The sequence below is a fragment of the Haemaphysalis longicornis genome, unplaced genomic scaffold (genome assembly GCF_048455015.1).
Source record: "Haemaphysalis longicornis isolate Haplotype H1 unplaced genomic scaffold, Haemaphysalis longicornis Haplotype H1 scaffold_1, whole genome shotgun sequence".
Lineage (NCBI taxonomy): Eukaryota > Metazoa > Arthropoda > Arachnida > Ixodida > Ixodidae > Haemaphysalis > Haemaphysalis longicornis.
This window is the reverse complement of record NW_027526203.1, coordinates 234,433,291-234,456,744: the sequence shown is the minus strand read 5'-3', so window position 1 is coordinate 234,456,744 and position 23,454 is coordinate 234,433,291. Positions and strand designations below refer to the sequence as shown.

The 23,454-nt window shown below is 50.0% G+C and overlaps 1 protein-coding gene across 4 annotated transcripts in view; it reads right to left on the bottom strand.

The window, feature by feature from the left end:
• Positions 1-23,454, bottom strand: part of LOC144142766 (inhibitor of nuclear factor kappa-B kinase subunit alpha-like) — a 78,234-nt gene that overhangs the window by 3,245 nt on the left and 51,535 nt on the right. For all 4 annotated transcript variants that reach the window (XM_077674492.1, XM_077674501.1, XM_077674475.1 and 1 more), the window contains exons 14-18: positions 15,950-16,062; positions 15,813-15,859; positions 14,082-14,184; positions 10,480-10,627; positions 5,981-6,132 (exon numbers count right to left, since the gene is read on the bottom strand). In XM_077674492.1, coding sequence (XP_077530618.1) covers positions 5,981-6,132; positions 10,480-10,627; positions 14,082-14,184; positions 15,813-15,859; positions 15,950-16,062 — 563 coding nt within the window. The remainder of the gene's footprint in view (positions 1-5,980; positions 6,133-10,479; positions 10,628-14,081; positions 14,185-15,812; positions 15,860-15,949; positions 16,063-23,454) is intronic.

Below are 23,454 nucleotides of genomic sequence, written 5' to 3'. Positions count from 1 at the left end.
ATGGAAAAATTGTACGGAGCGCAGGCATTCCCCAGAGAACTCCTGTTGCAGCCAGCGTCACCTATAAGTTTCTAAATCAATCTAAACAGTTATTTGACGGGTTTAATAAAACTTTATATATCATGAAATAAAGAAATACGACCATTTAGGGTTAATAAGGATTAATTTAACAAACAAAACTTCTGAAACCAACTGGTAAGCAGCAGCCGCCAGGGGCACTGCTTACAACAGGAGTTCCTCAGCAGAAATTTTCATCGCAAAAGAGAGCCCCCTAATCGGCCCCGAACCACACACCTCTCTCTTGTAGTACACTGTAACTTGGGTAACCCGCACGGACAAGCCTCCTGGGGAGGGTGGTGTTTGCTGCACTGCAACCAGGAGACAAGCAGCTAGAGTGCACCCTTTCTCCCCCTCTCTTATTTTCTGTTTTGCCTTCCCACCAGGGCAACGCTGTATGATGCACTCTGCCCCCTCCTTGCCCCTTTGCTGCGGCCTAGACTGGTATTCCCTTCCTCGCACCTGCTATACGTAGACTGAAGCAAAGGCTGCTGGTCCTTTTTCCAGTCAAAATTGCAAGCTATCACGAGAGGTTAGCTGAATTGGTAGACTTAGTGCACGGTTTGTAAGAAATGGATAAGGCTGGGAAGCATGCAGCATTTTTTCGGTGCTAAAACACACCTGCACCTACCCACACGGCACGCGACGTGGCGAGTGGTGGCAGCATGGCGCTGCCTGTGCATACAAACTGCCATAGGCAGCTGCAGCTACAGCTTGTTGCTGCCCACCAGAATGGAACTCATGGCAGAAACAAGTTACACATGCGTAAAGGAGATGACAGCATGGGGAAAAATTGGTCTAGGTATTGCTATCTGTGCTGAAGTGAAAGTGACGATCAAATATCTGCTATGATGCTAAGCCCAAAGTTCTCCACACGGAAAGGCCACAACGAGATCCCATTGATCCGAGTGCCTTGACACTTCCATCTTAGACGTGTTGCTTTCCCTTGGTGCAAGAGTCAAGCCCTGCCCATGCGGGGGGTAGCTTCGCTTTCTGGAAGTTTTTTTCGACGCAACAGCGCTACAAATGAGAGCAAAAGCTGGCCACGAGTCTTTGGAGGAACTCATCACATGAGAGCAGGCTGCGTTTGGGTCCCCCATGGAGAAAGAAGTATTTGAGGAGGGGAATCTGCTGGGCTGGCACAGCGCAGGCGTGCGGCGCATTAATGTCACTGTCTGGCGAGGAGGAAGTGCAGCTTGCGGAGCAGCACAACAGATGACGCGTCAAGCGCGTTGCCATAGTTTACATGTTCTTCTACAGACGCGACGTACAAAAATCGTATTATCATCCAATATATTGTGAAAATTGCCAGATTTCTTTCTGTGAACTCGATAAATAGAAGTGCTGGACATTTTAGCAGCAGTTATTAATAAATACTGCCCTAGTTACAAGCCGTACCGCGCTTGTAACAAAGCACTAGAAGGAATCCCGGAGCAGACGACGTCTGCCGACGACGCCTTTTCGCCACGAGTGGTTCACTCTCGCCGCTCTCGTCTCTCGCGGGCTTCTCAGATTTGCACGCAGTTTTTCATGTTGCACAGGCAGGGCGGGAAAGTTAGGACAGTCTAAATATGAACCAATGGCATAGAGGACAAGAACCGCCATTCACTGGAACTAATCATACTTAAATTCTCAACCACATGTTTTTTTTTATTGTAGGTTTTGCGTTCTAAAAAAATTGAAGCCCCTTTGTCTAACGACGACGATGTTTGAAACGCGAAGATTTCTTCCGCCGCAAACTGACTCCAATGGAAGTCCGGTCGCGTAAGGGATTCGTCGGCGTCGTCTGCCCATGACGGCAGCCGGCTATGCACTGACTGTCCTTGCATCGGCGAGCCTTTTCGGAAAGCGCGACCGCGCGTTTTCCCTTTGGCGCCTCGTGACAGAAGGCACGTCGGTGCCGTCCACGCCGCCGTGACTTTATTGCGCCGCCGGAGCAAGCCCTGTTGCACCTCCTCAATAATCCTTGCTCCATGGGGTCCCCCCATCTTTCCCAAACGTTGGGTTCCCTTATTCTAAAACTCTCCATTGGCCTGCATCTGTAAATTCATCCTTGCTGCTTGCGCAACTGCAGCTGCTGCAATTGATGTTTCTACGTTGCTTGGGCTGAGTTAAGTATGTCGACTCTCCTTTTTGCTTTGGTTTCCGTGCTGCCATGAGTAGCTGTAATCACGAAGCCCTTTCACTCGAACAAATTTTTAGCACACTAAAGGGCCAGTTGTGTTTTCACTGCAGTGTTTGTAATGGCTACTATACTCGGTTACAACTCAAGAACGGCACCACCTCATGTAGCGTATCACTCCGCCAAAGCGCCGGACCCGTGACGTCAGTGCGCGCACGTTTTGAAAGGGGTTTGCTATGAATGCGCGATATCGTCTGCCATGTCTCACGCAGTTTGTTTGTCGTCGCTGGAGTCGTTTATAAGCATATTAAGTCCAAAAAATCACGGGAACGGCTCACGCCATGTTCAAAATATTCCCAGTAACGCCCTACTTGCGCCGCGCGGAGAAACATCCGGCTACGGTGATAAGGCACAGCGGCAACTTCCGGTGCCGTTCTTAAGTTGTCACCGAGTATAGTTGCTTTTTCAGTTTTGCAGCTATCTGAATTATTTGCTTCAAAATTATTTGAAGAATATCATTATTCGTGCTTCATATTTGCTTCGAAGGCAAAAATCAGTACCTACTTGGCATTGTCTAGTCCTACCTGCTACTAAAGATATATCAGTGTAGTGTGCACTTTTTATGGTTTCGTAAAGTTCCTCCATGCCTGCTCACCCTCCTACCCCTCCCTGGCCCCTGCGCAGTGCCGACCGACCCACCATGCACCACTTTCTCTGGGACTGTGCTCGACTCTCCGAGGAACGCTGTAGGTGTCTACCTCCTCACGTCGCGTCCCTTCAAGAATGGATAACACTTTCGAGCAATGTGAAAGAAACTTTAATGGCCCTGTGGAAATTTGCTGGACGTATAGTGAAAATGACCTAAATCAAGTGGTCTGTGTGCGGGGTGGAAGAAGAAGAAGAAACACATTTATTTTGGAGCAGAGTTAGGTGACGATGGTGGCCGCCCGGGCGACCAGTGAAGCTGGAGCCTCCTGGTCTGGGCAGCACAACGCCTCCCCCCACTGCTCACACATGGCTGTTTTTGGATAGGGATCTCTCGGGCATACTGGCAGGCAGTACAGTCAGGTGAAGGGTATAGTGCTGGCTGAATTAGGTGTAATTTAGCGGGATTGGGAAATCTGTTTGTTTGTAAAAGATGCCATGTGTGTTCTTGATGGATGGTGAGTTGTGCGTGTGCCGGGAAGGTAGACACGGCGAGAGAGGCAGTAATGGGTGGTAATTTCATTGTACGTGACCATCCGGTCTCTAGCGGATCTGGCGCCACGGTAGTGGAATGAGCTAGCCCCGGCTCGGATGGCGAGTTCTCTAGCCATACTGTGGGCAACTTCATTCCTCTCCAGGCCAGCGTGCACAGGAGCCCAGATGATTTCTACGGGGGACGTCGGGGCTGCTTGTTGAAGAATTTGAGTGCCTGAGGCGAAATAAAGCCGGAGGCGAAATTTCGAGCTGCCGTTTTAGAATCGGTGGGACGTGTTGTGATTGAACCCCATCCGCTCACTGGTTTATTTTCCCTCCCCTTCCCCCCCACGAGGCGTTCAACCTCTCCCTTATGAATAAATTCATTCATTGATATGAGCCCCACCATGCTTCCAAGTCAAACTACCCTCGCATAAACTCGGGACAGCATTACTATGATGCTACAGTACCTAGAAAATTTGGCAGTCTGCCGTCCAGGCCAGTTTTCCCATGCAACATCGTGTTGTGGCAGGGATGAAAACGATTCGAGCAGAACGCTGATTGACCCCAGAGCCCTCTCACAGCATTCACTACGTGTAGCATTTAGATGTGTTGCCACGAAGCAATGGTGATAGCAGAGGCAGTGACAACGTGCAGACAATATAGTACCGGGAGCCGTTTCATGTAAAAAAGTGACAATATTACTGTGACGACTTTGTGCACACACTCGCAATGTTACAAATGTATGGTTTCTGGAGCTCTAGTTTCCAAATAAACGGGAAATTTGTTTTCCTTCATGAAAATTCAGCTGAAGAGAAACTGTGCAGAGAAAGTTGATTGTTGAGTACAAAATTTCTGTGGATTCTCTTAACGTGATGGGCAGGTAAATAGGAACACTTTATTACAACAGAAAACTCACTGAAACAGCTTTTGTTGTAGCGGGGATCAACGGTAGAGAGAAATATGCCTGCAGCAGTACAATACAGTAATTTGGGGTGAGAAAATGTTCAGGAAGGAGGGGAAGGCCTGCTTTTCAACTTGTGTCATGAACGAGAGGCATGTGAGAAGATGAACGAAATGGTGAGTGCCGAGCACACTGTGTGATGACCGCTTTTCAAAGACAGCACTTTTTCAATGCTCCTCCCTTGGAGGGGCTACACGACACTGCTACATGTTGTTGTGATCAGAGTCCTATATACACCAGCTGCAAAACTCCGCTTCAGAATCTGAGCCCTGTATGCATCCCCCTTTTAGACAGTGAAGAGAAACTGCGTGTCGGCATGGCATTTATGGGATGGAAATGAAACTTCGCAGAAACTTATCCAGTAATACTTGCTTTTCAAACCAGAAAACATCTGATTGTGAAATTCCCTCTACGGCTTGCGGAAGCAGCTGCAAGCAACTGGGGCCTAATTCTCCAAAACGACGCCGTCGTTTCGCATGTGACGTCATTTTGACGTCAAATTCGTGCAAGACCCCGGCCTTCCAAGGTGTCAGGGAGAACGGAGGAGAGGAACTAGCCAATCAAAGAGCACGCTATGTTCCCTAGCGTTGTCCCTATAAAGACTTTTAGGGAACGTTGCCCGTTGAGGTCTGAGACGGAGCCGCAACTTGCCACAGAGAGTTCGCACCGCGGTCTTTGAAAGGCGAAATTTGCGCACAAATTCCTTGTCGCTCAGGGCGAACGCGTCGCGCGGCGTGTGTTGTCGCCTTAGCCGTCGCATTTGCTGTCTCGGAGCTTGCGGAGATTGCTGCGCTGCTAACGAAGAGGCAGATGCACCGCCATGTCGAGATACACTGATTTATGCTCAGTTTACGGCAGCGTTCAATTTACCGCAGACTGGCGCACTGGTGCAACCCAAGTGCGCCTGGCGGAAAAATGTGCCTGATATGTTTGTTCCGTGCACCCGTGTAGTTAACTGTTGGGGCGTTGGAGTTGACAGATGGGTACATCCATTGGCGACGGCGTGAAAATGTTCATTGAAATCATGCTAAGGTACGTCGCCGAACTATTTGGCGCAAACAGCGCAAACAAAAAACAGAGGTAAAAACAATTAGCAGACGACAAGGCGCAAACGGAACCGCCTGTGCAACCCCGCAGGAGCCACGGACGCTTTCGCCGTTAAGCGAGCGCCGTTTGAAACGACGCACTTTTCCCCGCATTGTTTCTGGCTGCCTTTTGGCGTGCGGTTGATTGACACTTGCCGTAATCAATTACGGCCTTTTGTCTTTCAAACCGTATAAAACGGCATAATAAGTAGGTCACGGGCCATGAGCGACTGCTTCGCGGTACTTTTCCGGATGACGCAAGGCGCGACGACATTTTGCATATGGTCCATCACGTGCGCCCCCAAGGTCGCCGTTTCAAAATGACGGGCAAGTGACGCGTGCCGTTTCCTTAGAGAATTGGCCCTTAGGTTACCACTTTGACTTTCTGTTGACAAATTGCAGGCTAAACCAGGTGACACCCCCAAAGGAGGGAGTAAGCGTTTGATACATAGGACCTATAGGGAGTTTCACAACACTATACAATGAGCACCTCTGATGGCCGTTGCACGAGCTCACCAGACAATCCACGCATAGACACGCTCGGGAGCAAGGGCAGGCCTGAAAGGGACTTACAGCTGGAACACGGCATCTGCTTCCTCGCACTGCGCTCTGCTCTCCATCAGCTGTTCATCCATCTGTTGGCGCAAAAGCTGCCAGGAGATGGGATCACCAGCAGCGGGCGGCATTTGGTCCTCGGTGGCTGGTACAGCTGCCAGCGAACGTGCCTGCAGGTGAACCACCGTATGTGCATACGCATAACGAAAGCAACCACAGCTCTCAGGCTGAACACAATTGCTTCAGAGCTGATACCTGCCGTGACACCAGGAAGAAAAACAGAAATCCAGTCTTACCATTTGATACAACGTGCAAGAACAGGCAACTACTATATTACCAAGAGAACTCTGACGAACCATAAGTGCACGACGGTCAGCACTGCGCAAACCAATAAAACAGCATGTAGGACGTGACAGCCCAACAAGCGATGCTGCAGCGTAGGGTTCTGCATCAAAAATCCCACACGAGTATACACTGTGGCCTCAGAACATGAATGCCCTTGCATTCTGCCCCATCAAAACACAGCCAGCAATACATGTTACTCTGCAGAGAACAAACACATCGTGCTGACACGACAGGTCCCAACACAGAGACATTTTCCGCAGGGCATGCGCTCCTCAGCTTAAAAAAACAGAAAAAGTGCTTTTGTCTCACATTCTGAGAAGAGACTAAGCAAAATGAAGCAGCAATGTAGTGCTCTGGCCCTCTTATCTAAGTTGCATGCCCATAATGCGAGCACCCTACCAACCATCTGGTTAGTTCAGCAATGCATGATTAGTCCTTACATTAGAGCAGGTTTTACTTTCACTGCTCAGTACACAGTTAGAAATACAGAGAACCGCCGCTCTGTTCGCGATCAAACTTCGCACGAAGGTCGCATTTTGTGGTCTATTTTGTTTGACACCAGGAACAATGACGGTACTTGCCTGTTTATTCTGAAAATAAATAAAAACGGTTTTCGCCTATGGAAAAATGGGGGCTGATTTGAACGTGCGAGCCAGTGCAAGCTGAGCTTGGAACAACAGCACCACCTGCGGTATGCAAAGCAAAACGGACAATGGGGGCCAAATGAGGTAGTACACGATCAGAAAATCGCTCGTCCCTAGTTTACAATGGTCACAGATAGTTGCATAACAACTGGTACCACTCACAATAAATATTCCCACGGTTCATCGTTGCCAATAATTTGTTTCCTGTTACCTCACTTGGCTCCTTCCTGCCATGGAAGGAGCGTGAATCCCCATTGTCTGTTTCGCTCTGCATACCCCAGGTGGCACCGCCGTTCCAATATCAGCTTGCACTGGCTTGCACGTTCAAATCGGCCTCCATTTTCCCATGGGCGAAAATAGTTTTTATTTATTTTCAGAATAAACAGAAGTACCGTTGTTGTTCCTGGTGTCAAACAAAATAGACCACAAAATGCGACCTTCGTGCGAAGTTTGAGCGCGAACAGAGTGGCGGTTCGCTCAGGAAAATTTTTTACAAGTGTTCCAATTATCGTCGTACCACCATGTACACAGCCTGCTTGAAGGGGATCTGAAGCAAGTCATGAAAGTGGTCAGTACTACCAGCGGAAAGCTCATAATTACCCTGTGAAATTTGCCACCTCTTCCTGCGCTTACTTTGAATCCCCACTATTCTTCGTGCCGCCTTTACGCACCACACAGCAGGAGCCCTGTTATTGGCCAGTTTTTTTTTGTGCCCTTCCAGTAACAAACAAACATCATTCTTCCACCATCTGCTATCCATAGAGACATTCGGTTAATTAGTGTTGCCTGCACCACCCTTACATGCCACCAGGTGCATCATGTTCCTTTCTTTAGAAAATTTACCTTACACCTCGTAGCAAGGCGCCTTGTGGGAAGGAATTGCTGCTGTGATCTGCAGCTGTTTTGTAGGTCCGTCCAAATATCTCATTGAGCAGTGTGTGTACCAAAGAGTTCGGTGAAACCGAGTTCTCGCTGCTTTTTTACTGTGCATTCCCATGGGGACGAAAGGACAAGAGTTACACGACATATTTACAAAGACACAAACTGCTACTGGAAGGGCCTCCATTTTTCCTTTGCATGCTCAAACGCATTTGAGAAAGCACTGGCTGTGCTGATGGATGCACAGACTGCTACGGCCGCATCAATATGGCACTGGAGCGATGTGCAGGAACGGCGAAATTCCACCCACGTGCTAAGTTTGGCTTATGCTGGTTTGTGTTTCTTCATCGCACACACAACAAATGTCTCCACCATGCAGTTCATTGGTGCGTTTAACAAGAAGTCTTTCACTGCCCGAGCCTGCACGCTGTTACCTTCCACAGCATTACAAATGGCTCGGGAGAAAGGGGAAGAAACAGCTTCATGAATACTGACAGCATTAGCAACATTACTGCCAGAAGAGATTAAGCCAACTGTGCTGTGTGTGGGAGGGTGCACGGGACCCCTTTCATTGTGAATTCGAAATTTTAGCATCAATAGCAATGAATACGTTATGCCACTGTTTTGTTTTTTAATAAAACACGTCCAGACACAAGGCTGTGCGATAGCTGCAGCCTTTGATGACAGTGGCAAGAAGTTGCTACGAAAAGGCGTTAATTTGCAATAAAGCTTTCTGGATTCATAACAATGGCTATCTGCACTGATTAAAGGGACACTGAAGTGATTTGTAAACAATGCGGGATTACGAGCGCAAATTGTAGTCCGGAGTCCCTAGGCCCTGTTTCGACCACTCTGAGCGCGTTTACGCGAATTTATTTAGTAGAAAAATCAATTCGAAAATGCTGTCCTCCTCTCTGCACTCTCGCCCATTTTCTTTGGCGTTTTCGTGTGACGTCAGCAGGAGAGGAGCTGGCAATTGGCTGCGCTTCTGCACGGCTCGCCGACCTTCCGCGACCGTGTCAGTCGGCACAACATTTAGTCCGCCGGCCGCCGACGGGTCATGGCAATTCGCTCGATCAGTTGAAACTAAGCCACAACACGTTTGTGAATGGAAGAATGTGCCTTTCTTTACTTCGTTAGTTTGTACTCTGTATCTAGCTCCAAGTCAAGGTCGCTTCACACAAGCGCTGCACAAGCGTACATGCGACGCTTCGCTGACTGGTACGCCAGTAGGAAAATATAAGGCCTCTTGAAGGGTTAGAAGAGTCAGCGAAGTCAGTATAGGTACTAAGGAAATAAAATCAACTGATATTTTTACCGTACAGCGTAAACTAGGGTGCGGGAAGCACTTTTTTGCGCTGGGCGAACAAGCACAGCAGTCAGCAGCACGACTACGCATCTGCGAACGCTTTTCCGTCTAAGAAATGCAATTGCTAGACGTGAGCTATTGTGGAAACTCGGGGGACGCGTACTGCACGAGCGCAATACAACAAATAGTCACCTAAGCTGCTTAAAATAATAAAACTAAATAAAAGTGTAAACTGGTTATACATTATATACCTTATATTTCCAGTGTCTGCAGCGCTCTCGCCCGTGGCCGTATGGTCTGGAGCGCTAGGTATATCATCGCAAATGTTTTGCCCGTCACAAGTTCGAATCCCCGCGGGGACAAGCTTTTTTTTTTTTTTTTTTTACAAGGTAACTTTTTTGTTTTTCGCCGATGTTTTCTATACTGAGTTCACCTTTTTTTGGGCCGCAACGTTCACTGCTCCACGAACTAGTCCGCAGAACTCGCGCAGCTTGGCACTGGCGCGCTAGCGAGTTCTCGTTGGCGTGCTGTTGCCATAACCACCAACTGCTTGCGGGCAGTGGGCACAGGCCAGAATCAACAGACCCTTGGCCTGGTGCGAACACGCTTTTTACGATACAGGCATGAGTGAGGCAAGCTCCAAATATGGGGGAAAAGCGCATGCATTTGTGCGTCTGCGGGGGGAGTTCATGCACTGCGTAGGCCTCGGCTAGTGAATGCTACGATTCCAAGCCGCCCTGGGAGGCTTATCTAATGCATTTTACAGCCGACAACATGGCAGAAGCGCGGTACTATGATTACTGGGATATTGAGAATGCCCATCCAACGACGCCATCGGATGTCAAACATGTTGTTTTACAGAACCGAAACCGAAACCGAAACTTGTTTGGTTGCTAACCTTGGGCATCGTCCAATCACGGTGCCCCCTCCTCCCAACGTCACAGCTTAGTAGGTGCGGCCGCCGCAAACCGCGCATGGTAGTTTTTCTTCTTTCGCGCTTTGTAAAATAATTACCGATTTGTCAACCGGATAAACGATGAAAAGTGTGCTAATTTGAGCCAGTCTACGCAGTGCAAGCAAAAACGGGAGCTTGACAAATTCACTTCAGTGTCCCTTTAAAAGCTGTTGAGAAGCACTTTTTTTTTTTTTCAACATGCTTCTGTTACCCCTTTGCATAATATAAATTAGCACTTTGGGAAAACTGAGCTTGCTTTGTTAAAAAAATTAAACCTGCATGGCATCGCTCGTACTAACTTCCTTCAAAGAAACGAGTGCAACAGCCAAACTTCGTACAAACCCTGCCTTGGTGTTAAGTGCAATGCAATAACGAGCCAGCTTACAGTTTCCAATCGAAGGAGGTTCCAGATGGACTGCTGGCGCTGTTCTTGCTCAACGGACAGGGCTCGGCTGATGGACACTATTTGCTCGGACAGCTTGTGGATGCACCAGTTCAACTTGCACAGCTCGTGATAGGCCCCAAGCATGCTTCTGCAAGGCAGAAAGTTGTCGACAGACCCAAATCAACGGTGAAGAGACGCCCAGAGACACCTTTCATCGTGCGTGTAGTGGTAGGGTTCAAAGGAGACAAAAATGCCAGGACATTCCAAGAACTCCAGGCCTTTTCTTCAAACGTGCAGAGCAGCATATGTAGCAACTTCTTAGTACTGTTCTGCTCACATGATAAACCTAAATAATGACCTTTCAAAAACTGACGTTGAGCCCAAATCTCTTTGCAACAACTCCTCCCTTTGCAAGTAGACAAATTTACTGAAATCCACAATACATACATACTCAGAGAGCTTTAAACGAGCCATGTCATGCTGAATATTTCTGAGCGCCGGCACGACCTCCCCCCCCTCCCCCATCCCCAATTATTTTGGTACCAAATGGGGGGGGGGGTGTGTGGAATGTAAGAGTCCACTACCTTTGTCCATCATCACATTACACATTACGACTATTTTGTTATGACTTAGAGATTTTATTTACCTTTCGTTACTTTTAAAATTTCTTTCTCTTTTCTCTCCCTCCTTTACTTCATAAGCCCCCCTCCCCCTTTAAACGACATCCTCCATATGGCACTGGCTCCCACTGTTACAGACCAATTCTCATTCACAGGAGTGTCACCAGTGGTCTTTTTTAATTCATACCCAAGTTGTTCGTTTTGTGTGTGTGTGTGTGTGTGTGTGTGTTTGTGTGTGTGTGTGTGTGCGCGTGCGTGAGAGAGAGAGAGAGAGAGAGAGAGAGAGAGAGAGAGAGAGAGAGAGAGAGAGAGAGAGAGAGAGAGATTTTATGCTCTACTCACTAGGAACTAGGACTGCGAGTGACAAAGAGAACAAAATGCAGACCAAAAAGCCGGCGCGTGACACGGCCCGAGTGGTGAAAGCGGTGGAAGCACGCACTTGCTTGTGCCGCTCCAGACAGGCCACGCAAGAGATAAGCCGGTGGAGAAAAGGCAGAACACAATGAAGGCTGGGGAGCCTGCCACATCGTGCGTAACTGAGAGGACAACATGCATGCAGATTCCCAACCAAAGGCAAACAAATTGCAGGGCAATGGAAAGGAAAGCAAAATGAACGATAGTAGGAGGCGACAAAGAAAGCCATGCCACATCTGAGAAGGAAACCAGGGCTGGCTTCTCACTTGTCTGCTACGGAGATTTCCGCTCCTTGCATCAGCATCAAATTTCAAATGCTCTTTTTAATGGGGAGTGTGCTGGGACCACGCTGGTCGGCCATAAAAAGTAGGTCACACAGTTGGGCCTCTACTATACTGGCCACAGAATTCAAAGAATATCAAAAAAGAGAGAGAGAGAAAAAAAAAAAAATCCAGGTCTTTTCACTTCACCACTTCACTGGTGTTCGAGCGTTTTAAGGACCTGTGCGCACTTTGAGTGGGTATGCACAGCCAAAATGAGCAGGCCAAATATATTCTCACGGCAGTGCGGTCGTGCTGTGTTGGTACCTATGGCCTCTGCTGAAGTCAGCAGGGGCATCAGTCATTTTTAGAGCTTCAGTAGCATATGCCAATTGTATGCACAGGTCGCTTTCAAAGCTACACGTGCACACACTGCCGCAGCTCTCCAATGGCTAATCTGCCACACAGCTGCCCATAATACGTAGCCCTGGATGCTGCACAGAGCCAGGGATGCAGCTCGGCAGAGACCAGCGCACTATGTGTACAGCTGTGCTCCACAATTACTAATTTCTGCTTGGGACATTTCGTGGACAGGCAAAAGCTGGGGAGCTCCCACAGGAGGGGACATTCACGTACCCCATGTGGCCAAAGCAGAAGTCACTTATACAGTTTGTATGCACATTTATGCGCGCCTGGATATTTTGTGCGGCACGAGCACTGGGTCAGAAAGCCAACGTAACAGTGCATGCCGAGTGCTGAAGAAAGAAGAAGGCATGTTCTTCGGGAGAACACCAACTCCTCACATCACCACCGACGCCCGAAAGAAAAATGCTGTTTTCAGTGATTCCATGAAATACCCATGTTTTCTGAAGAGTAGGGGCTTTGTGGAAGAGTGCCCCAGTGTAGGAAATGATGCCCCTGAACCACATGCAACTTGCTTTCAGTTGTGTACAATCTTAAAGACATAGCATTAAAGAAAACATGCTCTGAAGCAACCGCTTTGAGTTACACATTCTTCAATTTAATAAGTACCGAAATACATACAGTACATGACAAGATTATTCGAATGAATTTTTTTCCAGAAAATATGCCTATGACAAAACGGGAATTTCACTGGGCAGGTCATTTTCTGCAAGACAAACTTTTACACGATTGTGACGAAGAAGTGCTAGTTCCTCCCAATGTTCTTAAAGAAAGGATGCTGTCTGACAGGTCACAATACATCTAGACATGACTCTTCTAGCCAAGTGCCCGACTGCAAGCATAACTAACAGACAGTAGCACTGGGGCAGCTTCTGTCCCTTGCTAGGCACAGACGCGACACTTCTTGCATGGTGCAGAACATTGATTAGATGTGGCAATAAGCTGTGCACCGCATCTAAGTTGAACTAAAAGATACCAAATCAAAATTACCAAAAGAAAAGCATGAAAAAAAAAAAAAAAAAACATTTAAAATGAATGACAACCGAAATTTTCTGAGCAGAACAGCACCACCTAAAACACCCTAAGGTGAAGTGGTCTTGCTGGCAATGTCGGGAAACATTTATACTAAATGGATTTTTAGCTCCACTGTCCACTGACTTAAGCTGGCCAGTCGCCAAGATAAATGCTGGCAGCCAGGACACTAAATCGCAATGCAAACTGCTTTTACTTGTACATGAAAACTTATCTTTGTACACTAAAATGGTAAGACTAATGGCATTTTAATATGCAAGGTTTCACTCCCACAAGAGCATCTGTGTCATGAGTTTCAATTTTACGCGACATGAAGAAAGCACGGCGAACCTAGTTGACACGAAGGCTAGCTTTCGTTCGCCTGGTAAAGAAGCAGTGGTAAATTCTATTGCTGACAACGATTTTTAAAATAAATAGCCCACACAATGCGAAATTTGAGATCAAACGAGCATGCTGTTTGGAAGAATGTTGGAACACCTCTAGGGAAAGGAGCAGGCAGCCGTGCCTGCACTTGAATGTTAAGACGAGCATTACATACAATTTTTTATTGGAAAAGATTTGAAAATGAAGAATTCAACACTAATTACTCATACAAACGTTGACAGTTATATGATTTTTAGAGCACTTTACTAAGACCTGAGCTGGCTAAAAAGATTTAGGTCTTGTGACACGTCTACAGTTATAGCGACATCTTGAGATGCCAAACGTCCACATAAGCGCGAGCAAGCAGGGTATGCTGTTAACGATTAATGTTGCAACCTGCGGTGCTACCAATGCCAGCAGCACCTCTGCACATTTTTGCAGGAAAGTACATCGCTTTTATGGCATGTAACTCTGCTCAGTAACAGGATACCTCATGTAGGGGGTGACGTGCTTCAGGACACGCTCTTCCTCCTGGTCAAGCTCCTGGAGAACCCGGCACATTTCCGTGCACGTTCTGGACACACTTTCGTAGTCTGCAACACAAAGAATGGCCCCTGCAGCTGTGACAACAATGCAATCCCTGTTTCCCAAATGCGATCGCAGGACCCACACACACGACTCGTGGACAGAGAGCGAGTGAAGGCGGCAAACCTGTTTACAGCACAAAAGCTAGGATTCTTCACGGCCCATGAGCCGAGGCATGTGCCAGGACCCCAGAGATGGTGCAGTGCCCCCTTGCAACTTTGGGAGTCGTTAACACAATTGAAAATAAATTCACCGTGGGGAAAAGAAAGAAGAGACGTCAATCGAGTCCAGCTTGTTCAGCTAGCTGAGAACAATTTGCCTCCTTTTCAGGTGCCTTCTCCACACAAAGAGGAGTGAACAAGGCCTGGAAACACCTTCGTGCATATTCAATAAACTGGACTTCAGCAAGCACCTCTGCTTTTGCTTACAATGAACCCCACTAACCATACGGGCTTCAACTTCCAGAAGAGCTAAGGGAATAAAATCTTTACACAAGCGGCATTACCCATACTGCTCTGTGGGACTGTGTACCTAAGCACTGAGGTAGGGTGCTTCAGGACCCGTTTAACATTCTAAGTATCAGAGTGGTGTTTTTATTGCCGGATTTTTTCTAAGCAATCTTGAAACCAAACTTCTTTAAACTCAACAGATGCAAGATGTGTGTATAAAAATACGTGCACACTAAGGACAACATCAATGCACAAAGTGCCCTTGTCTTCATTTTATTCTGTGCGCATATCATGCCCACGAACTGCAGATTACTAGCACCAAATGTTTACGTTCTACATATATTGTTTGGATCAGTGCTTACTGGCCCAGCAGTCATAAAACAGCACTTCAATATGTGAGTGCATGATCAATAATGAAGTATAACATTATCCTAGTTGCGTACACCACCATAGACTGCCAGTAGGGGGTCAGCACGATGCAAGCATTGTTTTAACGCCTGCGCCTAACAATTTCATTCTGGCAACAGCTACTCGAGAGAGCTTGCCGAATGCACCCCAGCCCACACTAATGCTAGACTCTGCACCCGATTCCTTTCCCCAAGTTGGGATCAGCACTGGCAACTTGCACAAGACATTCAACCACCTGTTCTTGTACCTAATTACCTTGGCTAAAGGGGAGGCTCTCTCTTTGGCTGTTTGACACTACTCTCAATTTCATCATCTTTAACAGCATTTTTTTAATATTACTCCTAAAACATTTATTGCAGAGGTCTTTTCTAGATTCACACATTTTCTATTTATTCATTTCCCTCACTTCTCTAAATATGACCTCCTAAATACCCACTCTAGACAAGCTGCACATAATTTTGGAGAGATGGTATCTCTTTGTTTAACACTCTCCCTCCCCATCAAGGAACTTCTCATTTTTGTTATGAAAAATTATCGCGCCCATACATTCTTGGTATATGTCCTCAAAGAGCCCTGTTCAGCCCCCTCTCAACCTTGCCCTCTCACATATCACTAGGTGCACATTTATAACAAGCCCTTGCACTCAAAAGTCAGTGTGTCATTAAATTCCTCACAAGCACTCTCAGCGATGATCTCAGCACTGCGCAGCCTTATCCTTCAAAAGAATGAAAAGGCATGCTGACTATTTTTAGCCCCAGATATCATTTCAGTCCCCTTACCTTTTTTCTGCTTGCCCCTCTCGCAAAGTTCCAGCAATCTGGCCATACTGGAAGAGGAAACAATTTTTTGCTTGTCACGGCATGAAAGAACAGGGCGGCGTGAAAGGAGAATTTTCCCACTAAAAATGCAAGCTCACATATCGTCGATAATCTCAAGCGGTGTACACTGGCTGTAGGGCGTCCTCTGGCTGTCCTCAAGTATGCTGCACAGCGAGTTAAACTTGTTGAAGTAGTGCTCAACCTTCTTGCGCTGTAACAGGGAAAGCGAGGCACATTGCAAGGATGCATCATCAAAGCATGCAAGCATGCCCACAAAAGAAGCGCTCTGGCAAGAGTGAACTCGGTTTCAACTACAGTGGAACCCTGATAATACGACTTTCAAGGGACCGCGAGAAAGCGTCGTATGACCGGGGTGTCGTACGACCGGGGTTAGGGTGAATTCCGGCCTTGTAAGCGGTCTTACATGACAGGTGAGCTAAGAACTTTTTAGACTACTATATTTAGCGCGTTCTCGCGTGATTTGCGAATGTTTGTCTGAAATCCCAAGTTTAAAAAAAGAAAAGCCTATGCTGTGCCTTCCTCCCTCCACGGCGTCCGAGGTAGCTCGCCAGCCAAGCTCCGTGCGCTACGCGACACCAATGCCAGCTGGCGCTACTTAGGGCCCGTCAGCCGGGCGCCTTGCGCGCGCGGGATGAGGCTGACGTGGTCGAGCAAATTGAGAAGGGAAAAACAGAGCGTGAAACTGCCAAGGCTAAGCAAAACGAATGATAGTACAAGGCGGAGATGAAAAAAACGGAATTCCACTATGAACGGTCCCTTTGAACGGTCCCGTGCCGTCGCTGTTGGGTCAAAATGCTCAACACATGGATGTTTTCGTTTCCCACAAGACCCAGCAACGCGAAAAACAGATAAGATGATTCAATCTTCGCGAGTAAACCCTGTTGCGGCAAAATTATAGCGCGGTCTTGCTACAGCGACTGCTGCAGCAGCCAGCGAGTGACCTAAAATGGCGGTGCCAACATTTACGTTGTGGTAATCCGGCAATAGTGGTGGTGGACAATCCCGCGCGATGGACATGTTCCGGCGGAGTATGAAGATGTGGCGTGAGATGAGATAGGATGGAACATGGCGGACTCGGCTGGGCTACGTGTGTGCAGCCGGATCGGCTGAGCAGTGGACCTTGGCGGAGCGGGACTCCCAGTAAAGGTGTAATCGAGGGGGCTCAGTGTCTTTCTGGGGAACCGCGGCCGGGTGCAAGAACCCCGGTACCACATTTGGCGCCCTGAACGTGGGGCCGGTTGTGGTTCCTGGGAAGGACATTGTGGTCTTCTTCCTTGTTTTGGTGTTCCGCGGTGGGCATTTTGCGGGGCGAATTACGTTGGCGTTTTTGAGTGGCTCTCGGGATTTTTCGGTAGCCCTCCTCGTGATTTGAGGCGCCTTTGTAGTGGCTTCTGTTGTTTATAACCATTTTTTCTTCCCGTGTTCGCTTCGCGGCTCGCGAGAGCATTTCTTCCCAGGGACATGCCTGCCCGTGGAGCTTCTACCCGTCGGCGCCCCTTGGTTGCTTCGCGTGAGCCCGCAAGGGATGCGGACGCCACTGGGCTCGTCGGCGTGCTCCGCCCGATCATGGACCTCTGCGAGAACCTCACGAACCGGCTGGCGGGTCTCGGGCTAGAAGGCGGTGGGTCCGAGCATGGGTCATCGTTCCAGCCGAGCATTTCGGTGCCACGGTTCACGGGCTACGATGACCGCAAGACCGTGGCGGACTTCCTGAGCGATCTCAATGTTTACAAGACGGCGTCGGGTGCTTCGGACGAGTTCGTGTTGACCCGTGTCCTGCCGGTTGCCCTGGAGGCATCGGCTGGTCGTTGGTGGCGCCTCCAGACCCCGTTCGCGTCCTGGGCTGACTTCGAGGCACGCTTCCGCGAGGAGTTCTTGCCTCCCGACTACGACTACCGCATCCGCCGTGAGCTGGAGGCACGTACGCAGCACCCGCGCGAAGGCTTGCTCGAATACATTCGAGCTATCCAGGAGCTCTTCAAGCGAGCTATCCCGGGTGCGTCTGACGCGGAAATGGTAAAGCACGTCGTGCGGCGTTGCCATCTGCGCTTCCGACCTTTCCTGCACGGTCGTGATTACTCCAGTTTGGAGGAGATGGCGCGATCAGCTCGAGCAATCGAGGACGCTCTGATATCAGAGCTGAGTTATATACCCCCTCCGCCAGTAGGGGAGGCACTTGAGCCAGCTTGCGCATGGAGAGACACCTATGAGACTTCGCCACAGCGAAGTCCACAGCCGCGTACGGCAGCGGCGGGCTTGAATTCCCCCCGCGCACGAGGTCCTTCTGCCCTTGGCGACAGGCAGTTGGAGCGCGGAAGACCACTAGATGGTGCAGCCCACGGCGGGAACTCCCCGCAGCGGTTAGAGCCAGGGTTCCTGCGTTGGGAAAACAGGCACTCTTTACTGGCAGGCTCACCGCTCCCCGACCCGAGTCTCTCCCTTGGGGGTCGGCAACGAAATCCTCTGAACTCCAGAGGTCCTTCTCGTCCGGTCGTCGAGACAGGAGGGTCGCGGGGCTACACGCCCAATGGAAATCAAGCTGGCGGCTGTTACCAATGTGGACAGCCAGGACACATCCGTCGTGAGTGTCCGCGTGTGATGGCTGGTCGCCGAAATACAAATAGCCATCGAGATGAAGGAATGCAGCCCGAGGCAATGATGGTGACTAACCCATCACTGAGTGGCCCAGAATTGGCTGGTGGCGAGGACTGGTTCCTATTACCCACTGCTTGCCGTGTTGAAGCACGCACACAGCCCATAGCACCACATCTTTCTGTTCACGTTCTTGAAACGGATGTTTCTGCATTGGTTGATACCGGCGGCAGTTTGTCGCTCATTGGTGATACTGTCTTTGAACTTTGCCGAGCACGTGGTGTTAAGTTGCGCCAATGTAGCACCCGTTTGCAAGTGGCCAATGGTGCTGTTGTTCAAGCACGTGGTGCTGTGCGCTTGCACATTTCTTACGCAAGCAGAAGGTGTCGGCAGCGCTTTACGTACTGCCCTGGCTTGGCAGTACCCATGATTTTGGGCCGGGATTTCATTATTCGCGAGGGCCTACTGCTTGACTTGGCGGGAGGTAGTTACAGATTGGGCAATGACGCAGAATTGATACCTTTTCTGGTGTCAACGCATATCTGTACCGTGCCAAGGTCAGCCGCAGTCTGACTGATTGTAGGGTTTAACGCGCCGACGCAACGCAGGCGATGAGGCGCGCCGTAGTGGAGGGCTCCGGATTAATTTTGACCACCTGGGGATCTTTAACGTGCGCCGAAATCTCGAACACACGGGCGTTTTTGCTTTTCGCCTCCATCAGAAAAGCGGCCGCCGCGGCCGGGAATCGAACCCGCGACCTCGTGCTCAGCAGCGCAACGCCTTAGCCACTGAGCCACCACGGCGGGTAGGTCAGCCGCAGTCGCAACGAAATCCGTGTTGCCTGAGCGAATCAGGCAGTTGCTTGAGGAGTGTCCTTGCAGTGACTATGAGAGGGAGCAGCTCGCCTATGTGCTGGAGCCGTTTGCTGAAATGTTCACGGAGGCCCCTGGGCGGACAACAGTCCTTCAACATCGCATTGACACGGGAGACGCCCCCCTCCTTGGAGCTGCAATCCACGGCCGCTCAGCATCCAGAAGAAGGCGAAACTGGATGTCGCCCTTGACGAGATGCTGAACACGGGGGTTGTGCGGCCGTCGCAGAGTGCCCATGCATCTCCAGTCGTGTTGGCGCCAAAAAAGGACGGCAGTGTGCGTCTCTGCGTGGACTACCGTCGTCTCAACGACGTAACTGTAAGAGACGCATATCCTTTTCCTGCCGTAGAATCCATCATTTCCTCACTTGGTGGTGCCCGCGTGTTTACCACTCTAGATTGCTCACGCGGCTTTTTGCAAATTGAAATGCACCCTGATGATATTCCTAAAACAGCTTTCACATGCTACAGGGGTCTTTTCGAGTTTGTGCGCATGCCGTTTGGGCTGAAGAACTCCCCGAGCTCGTTTCAAAGATTAATGGACATCGTCCTTGACGATGTACGCCATAAGTACGCGATGGCCTATATGGATGACGTCGTCGTCTTTTCGCGCACCTTTGAGGGGCATCTCGTGCATCTCAGAGATGTGCTTGACCGCATGAAACGCGCCGGTCTCACCATCAATCCTAAGAAGGTCCAACTCGCGACAAGCAAAGTTGACTTGCTCGGCTTTGTCGTGGACAAGGGAGAGCTTCGTCCTAACGATGCCAAACTGAAAGCAATTACAGAGTATCCGTGCCCGCGTGACGTTAAGAGCTTGCAGCGCTTCTTGGGCATGATAGCCTTTTACCGCAGCTTCATCCCTCATTGTGCGGAGCTATCACGTCCGCTAAACCAGCTACTACGGAAAGGCGTGAAATGGCAATGGGAAGAGGCTGAACAGCAAGCTTTTGAAGCACTGTCTCGCGCAATCGCAGCAACAGCGGCGTTAAGAATACCGGACCTTAACAAACAATTTGTCTTGCAGACCGATGCTAGCGACTATGGACTGGGCGCAGTGCTGATGCAGGAGTTTGAGGGCGTTCTCCGTCCGGTCGCATTTGCTAGCCATACGCTCACTCCGGCTGAGCGCAATTACACGGTCACAGAACGTGAGTGTCTAGCAATTGTGTTTGCACTAAAGAAATTTGACATGTATCTTGACGGTGCCTCTTTCACCATTCAGACAGACCACATGGCATTAACGTGGCTGCAGCGTTTGCAGAACCCTGCTGGTCGTCTTGCGCGCTGGGTGCTTGCGCTTCAGCGCTACGATTTTACTACCCAGCACAGGAAGGGTTCGCAGAACCAAGTCGCTGACGCGCTATCGCGCGCGCCCCTGCCGCCATCTTCAGACGCGGAAGCGCCGGCGCTGGTGGCTGCAGTGGATGCTGACGCACGCTGGGGTACGCTGGTGAGCAGGGCAGATCTTCTCGCGGCGCAACGTGCCGACGGACTCTGCCGTAAGATCATTGAGCACGTCGGGGCACAGGGCGCAGCTCCCACCAGCAACAGCGGTGAGTTTGATACATATGTGTTGGCGGAAGACGGTCTCCTGCTACGCTATATCCCGCAGGACGATGACGAAGCTAATTCCCCATTCCGCGCTGTTGTACCGCGTACGCTTCGGAGGGCTTTCATCCGTTACTTTCATGATTCAGCTCTGGCTGGACACAGCTCTGGCAGCAAAACTTATGAGAAGTCATGCCGGACTGTCACGTGGCCGGGAATGAGGCAGGATGTGCTGCGGTACTTCAGGAGCTGTCACGTGTGTCAGACAGCGAAACCCCGCGTCGGTTGCCCGCCCGGATTGATGCAGTCTGTTGAGAGTAAGAGCCCCTGGCAAATCGTTGCTTGCGATATCATGGGCCCTTACCCCCGCAGCCCGCGTGGGAATTGTTATTTGTTTGTGGTGACGGACCATTTCACGAAGTGGGTAGAGCTGTTCCCGCTACGTACCGTCAATACACCGAATGTATGGAGGTGCCTAATGGAAGTGTTTTCGTGCTTTGGGTTCCCCGCACAGCTCATAACGGATAATGCTACGTATTTTACGAGCAAATTGTTTGAGGACAACTGCCAAGCTGTAGGCGTGAAACACAATCGTACGACCACCTATCACCCTCAGGCAAACATAACTGAGCGTGTGAATCGCAATCTCAAGGCGATGCTAATTGCTCATACGGAGCAACACAAGGATTGGGATGCTAAGCTGCCTGAGATTGCATTTGCCACTCGCACCACGGTGAATCGCTCAACCGGGTTTACGCCGGCTTATTTGAACTACGGTCGGGAAATGACATTTCCTCTTGACAGGACACTTCCAGAAACGGAGGCGGGTTCCGGTCTGTTGCCCCATGCTGTGGCCGTCCGCCAGCGCCTGCGCGACGCGATACAGGCTGCCCGGGAGCAGCTTGACGTTTCTCGTCTCCAGCAGGCGGAGCAGTACAACCGGTGTCGTCGAGATGTTCAGTTTGCGGTTGGCGACATGGTTCTCCGGCGCACTCATCCACTGAGCGATGCCTCACGCAAGTTTGCCGCGTCACTAGCCCCTAAATGGGAGGGCCCTTTTACCGTAAGCGAGAAGCTGTCTTCCATAACGTATCTTTTACGCCACAGCAGTACAGGTGAACATGCAGGCCCGGTTAATATAGCAGACCTTAAACAGTACCACGTGGACTGATCTGCTTTTGGCCGCAACGCCTCTTGTTTCTCAATGGCGTCTGCGCACCCGTCATGTTAACTTTCTATGGGATGTATCTAGAGTATCCTTTTTAGGCTTTTTTTTTTTGTTTCGGATTACCTATTCTTGGCCCTTAATTTGATGATTGATCAGTACCACGTGATGCGCTTCTTTATTTTTTTTATTTTTCCCCCTGCTGGAATTGTGTTCTTTCCGGGCGTTAATTTTTGCTTCTTTCGCGTCCAGAATCCATTTTGGCATTCGCTCCGGCTGTGCCCGCATTCACCGCCGACCCGTGTGGAGGACTTTCCCCACTGCCACATCCACATGTGCGTGGTGCATGACCCGGTGGCATTCTGAGTTCCTGACTCCCTGGCCTTGGGGCTACCTTCTTGGCTCCACGGCTCTTGCTCCGGGCCGTGCCTGCTCTCTACTCTCCACTGTGCTACCTTGGCGTGTGTGCTGTGGGTCTTGAACCGGACGTTTCGGTGGTGCTCTCGGTTCCACTCCGGCGCTGCGTACCTCTCGCCGGGGGGCCCTATCTGCTACCTCTGGTACTGTTGAACAGACCGTCATCGGTTCATGGGATTCCTCCAGTGGCGCCAGCGATCCAGCGGCGTCCATGGCTGTTCCTGGGCTGATTTGATCCTGTGGCTGCTGTCCCGGAGGATGTCCCGAGTTCCAAGATTGCTGTAGACATCTCTTTCGTGGACTGTGACGTCATCTTGGGGCTCCGATGCGGATGCTTCGAGTTACTCTTTAACTGTCGGTTGGCTCGAGGACTGCGCGTCGGCCTTTTCTTCGGAGGGGGGGGAGAGTGTGGTAATCCGGCAATAGTGGCGGTGGACAATCCCGCGCGATGGACATGTTCCGGCGGAGTATGAAGATGTGGCGCGAGATGAGATAGGATGGAACATGGCGGACTCGGCTGGGCTACGTGTGTGCAGCCGGATCGGCTGAGCAGTGGACCTTGGCGGAGCGGGACTCCCAGTAAAGGTGTGATCGAGGGGGCTCAGTGTCTTTCTGGGGAACCGCGGCCGGGTGCAAGAACCCCGGTACCACAACGTGTATTTGCCATTGCAGCGGACGCACGTGAATGTAGGCACCCTAGCAAAGAAACCAGCGGAGTGACAACGTCACTTTGAAAATCACTGATAAGCAGGGAGCAGAGAGGGGGAAAGAGCATCGTGAAAGGAAGAAACTTGGATCGAGCGGCGAGGAAAGCGGGTCTTGAGTCATCGAAGTGGCTTTGCGTCGTAGTGTTTTCGCATTCGTTAGCGGCTCAATGGGAGCTTCAAATTCACGGACCGCCAGCCACCTGAACCCTGAACTACGACTTCTCGTGGTTGGCGCATTGGCGTACTACGGCCGCGTGAGGCCATCGATGGTCAACTCCC